This window comes from Mus caroli, chromosome 16, assembly GCF_900094665.2.
Source record: "Mus caroli chromosome 16, CAROLI_EIJ_v1.1, whole genome shotgun sequence".
Lineage (NCBI taxonomy): Eukaryota > Metazoa > Chordata > Mammalia > Rodentia > Muridae > Mus > Mus caroli.
Window position 1 is genome coordinate 90,058,661 of NC_034585.1, and position 3,899 is coordinate 90,062,559.

The following is a 3,899-nucleotide window of genomic DNA, read 5'->3' on the forward strand; positions in this document are numbered from 1 at the left end:
TACCCACCCACTCCCACTTCTTGGCCCTGGCGTTCCCCTGTACTGGGGCATATAAAGTTTGCAAGACCAAGGGGCCTCTCTTCCCAATGATGGCCGTTAAGGCTTACAACCTAGGCTTCACGGCCTCCTAAACTGTTCAGGAGAAGACGGCTTCTACCATAACTCTATTCCATTCCCCTCCACCAATGTTTTTAAAAGCAGAATGCTATGTACAGACCTAGAATTCCTTGAGCTGCCCAAAAGGCAAATGTCACCACAAACAAGTTCAGAAAAATCTTTGGAAGGCTGAATCAAACACCTAACTCAAGTATATAAGGTTATGTGGGGAGCAAAAGGCTCCAGGGTTACGCATCTCTCCGCACTGTACAATGAAGCCCTCAGGCCACCTTCCAGATGCTCTCAGACAGATGTTGGCTCGGCTGCTGTCCTGGTTTATTAGAACCCTCAGTCTCATCCTGAAACCCACAACTTCGCAGAGAGAAATACTATTTCCTAAAAATGCCTTTACCTCTCCCGAATGAAACGCCATGTTCTCTCTACCTCAAATTGCCAAAGCAAGACAAGACTACCAGAAAAATGCCCCACAGGGCTTTCGGCAGAGTGGCTAAAGGAAAAGCATCCCACACAGAGGTGATGATGTGCCAGCTTCACCAGCCCAGAGCATCTGCAAGTCAAAGAACTCATTGATTTAATTTACTGAAACACCCAAAACTCCAAGCTTATTTCCAATCCAAAAATCCCCCTATGGGGACTGTCTCATAACTTCAGAGGACACTGCCCTGTGCTAATTTGAGGCTTGTCCCAGAGTAATTAAAATTGTAGCCAACAGACTCAAGACTTCTTTTCCCGTGTCACAAACAAAGCCATAAAATCATCTTACTACTTGATCCAGGAAAGCTCACAGAAAGCTGATCTTCAAGTAAGTCACCACTCGAGAGAGACAGCTTTAACAAGGGACATTAAAGAATTCACTGGAAGTCATTTCTATTGTAGGGAGAGACACACTACACACATGTGACACAGAATTCACACATTAACAGAGTCCTAAAAAGAGCAAGTAATTGTCCCCAAATATATTCAAAAGATAAAAATTCCATCTGACTTCAAAGGTGACTTCTTCACACACATGGGTCTTAAACGAAACAGTGTAACGCGTTGGAGAGTTGTCCAAACACATCCCACCTTCTGCAGGGCAGTCTCTTCTTTCCATGCCCTTTAAAGCATTGATTTGTGGAGTTTGATGAACCCACATAAGCTTCTACTCAAGCTATCTAAGATTTACACAGAATATTAGGAGTCTAGAGCAGAACTCCAAAAGCAGCATTTGGTGTTGTAAAAATAAGTCGTTTCTACTCATTTATCCGAAATTAGAGTCTATCAGACACAATGCTAAAATTCCCCTCTAGGTCACCATATTGCAGCTGGTCCTATTCCTTGGAGCCAGGGAAAGAAAAGTCTCAGACGGCAGCTTTTGGTGTGAGCCTTACTGGATTATAGGATACAGCCTGAGAAATGGAACTCTGAAACACAGTTTCCACGGTACATATAATCAGCCGGTGAAGGTTTCTAACGCCTCGTCTTTGTTATGGGCAAACCCCAATACTCATGAGTTTTCAAGCTAAGCAGAACCCTTACTGGACAAATAGGCCACTTGCCATCTCTGTGCCACAAAACTAAATACACAACGAATAAACACACCCTTTGGCTTCCTTTGTCTATATAGATTGCTGGCTTCCCTCATTCCTACGAATGTCACCAAAGCCCGGTGGCCTGGAATGTAGTTTAACAGACCCGCCATCTCCCTGTACAACTAATTCCACAGGTTTCTGTATTGGTATCAGCTGTTTGTAGCGACCAGGCTGCATTTAGTTTTCAACCGGTGGCCCGTGCCGCTTTGTCTCTAAACTAAACTTTACCGGTAAGCTTTCTTCTAGAAACATGTACAAGAAAACACATAGACCCACCTGCAGCAGAGAAGAGACCAACAGACCACTGCTTTACAGTCCCCACGAACCACACAACACTGGGAAGAAAGCTTGCAGTACACAAAAAGACAGGTGTTTTATTTGTGATAGACACATAAACCAACACACCCAATTACCACCATTTGAGTTTTGAGGCGCCCGATTCCTCTCGGCATGGAGGTCCCCACAATTCAAGCCAACATTCGTCCATCCTGTTACCAACAGCCACCGAGTGTCTCCTCACTTCCACGGAGACATGCTGGCACGCCTGGTGGTGCGGAGTCCCCAATGCGTATCCAAATGTTCACCATTGACAAGACCATCTCTCTGACCCTGCCCTCCAATCTCTGTGGTTAATGCCTCGTATCAAACCCACATCCAGACACCGTTAGGAACAGGTAAAGAAGCTGAAAATTCAGAAGTGCTCCAAAAAGCCTTCACAGAAGTAAATCCACGGTGCTCAACAGTGAATTTAGAAACCCCAATTTTTTTCTGAGTTTGAAGTTTTTAAGCCTTGCGGATGGTCTGAGTAGGAAAAAGGAAATTTACTAGGCAGCGCAAAGGAAATCTTGTTGTCCTCTATTGTGGTGGGGGGGGGTGTTGCCCAACCCTAACTTATCTACCTTGATAAAGGAAGCCCAGCGCAAGAAAAACAAGGTTTTGTCAAATGTAGAGGAACCCTCTCCTTACCTTAATAGTGCTGGCCATAACGCAATCAAGTTTATTGATCGTTAATAAATGTTAATAATAATTATTGCTTCTCTCTGACCAGAAAGTAGTTTTGATGAGGTTGTTTAGAGCGGATGAGATTGTGCTAAGTCTGGGAAATGAAGTCAGCCAATGGCAGGAAGAGGTTTCTATTGGTCCTGGCTGCCCAGCCCGAAGAAACAGGATATTTGGGAGTGGAGAGATAAGAGACCCTGAAAACAATGTTGTTTTTCTTGATGATATGCAGCCAGGAGAAGTTTTTTAATTAAAAAAAAAAAAAAGGCATCAATTGGCTGAAGCCAGGGCTGTCACAGCAGGTGTGACCTGCGTGACTCTGGGTGACAGGCTGTACCAGAGCAAAGCAGGATACAGATGTGACGGGGCTCTGCATGGCTGCACATGGGAGGGTGCCTGGGTGCCTGTCTTTACAGCGCCCCCTCCCCAGGAACGCCACCAGCCAGCACAGAGGGCTGAAGCTAACTAGGACCTAGTACCTATGGCTGCATGGCCAATTTAATGGACAGCTACCAACAAGCCTCCATTTATTCAAAGTCTCCATAGAATGTTCGAGAACTACTTCAGGAATTCTCTTTCCAAACATGTAAAATCATTATTTGCTCCCCAGGAATCTGGTCAAAAATACAGACGCTGGAATTGAGGTAACCAAAGAAAACTAAAGAAAAAGAAAAATCAGATCAAGATCTTGTTTTCAAATACTCATTAAAGGGGCTGGGGAGATGGCTCAATCCCTAAAGTGTCAACTATGCAAGCAGGGCTCCTTGAGTACCATCCCCAGAGCCCACAGACAAAAGCTGGGAGTCGTGCACATACCTTCAACTCTAACCCTGGGGAGTCAGAGACAAAGCAGATAGCTGGAGCTCATTAGCTGGTCAGCATATGCCAATCAGCTGGTCCCAGATCAACATCTGAGGAATAACATCCAGGGTTGACTGGGGGCCTTCACATGCACGTTCACCTGAACCAACATATATGCCTATATACATACTACATATGGGTATATGTGTTCATGAGTGCACACACACACACCAAATAACTAGATTCTACATTCTAGAACATACATCTCTCTGACACCCCTGTTGTGGACCATGGATTCCAACAGAACTCTGAGCTAAGAGAAGAGGCCAGGAGAAGTTCTCATAAATGCATAGAAGCCAAGCCTCAGGTTCAGAGCTGTAGCTCAGCTTTCCCCTGAAGGACGCTGAACTG

General features: G+C 45.0%; 1 protein-coding gene across 6 annotated transcripts in view; it reads right to left on the minus strand.

Moving 5' to 3' along the window:
- Erg (ETS transcription factor ERG) overlaps nt 1–2,786 on the minus strand; it is a 101,418-nt gene extending 98,632 nt beyond the window's left edge. For 3 of the 6 annotated variants that reach the window (XM_029470515.1, XM_021184503.2, XM_021184501.2), the window contains exon 1: nt 2,655–2,773. In XM_029470515.1, coding sequence (XP_029326375.1) covers nt 2,655–2,672 — 18 coding nt within the window. In that variant the 5' untranslated portion in view covers nt 2,673–2,773. Of the gene's footprint in view, nt 1–2,093; nt 2,198–2,654 lie in introns of those variants that run through there. The other 3 variants (XM_021184500.1, XM_029470514.1, XM_029470517.1) reach the window with 3 other exon arrangements.
- Between the last annotated feature and the right edge of the window lie 1,113 nt (nt 2,787–3,899).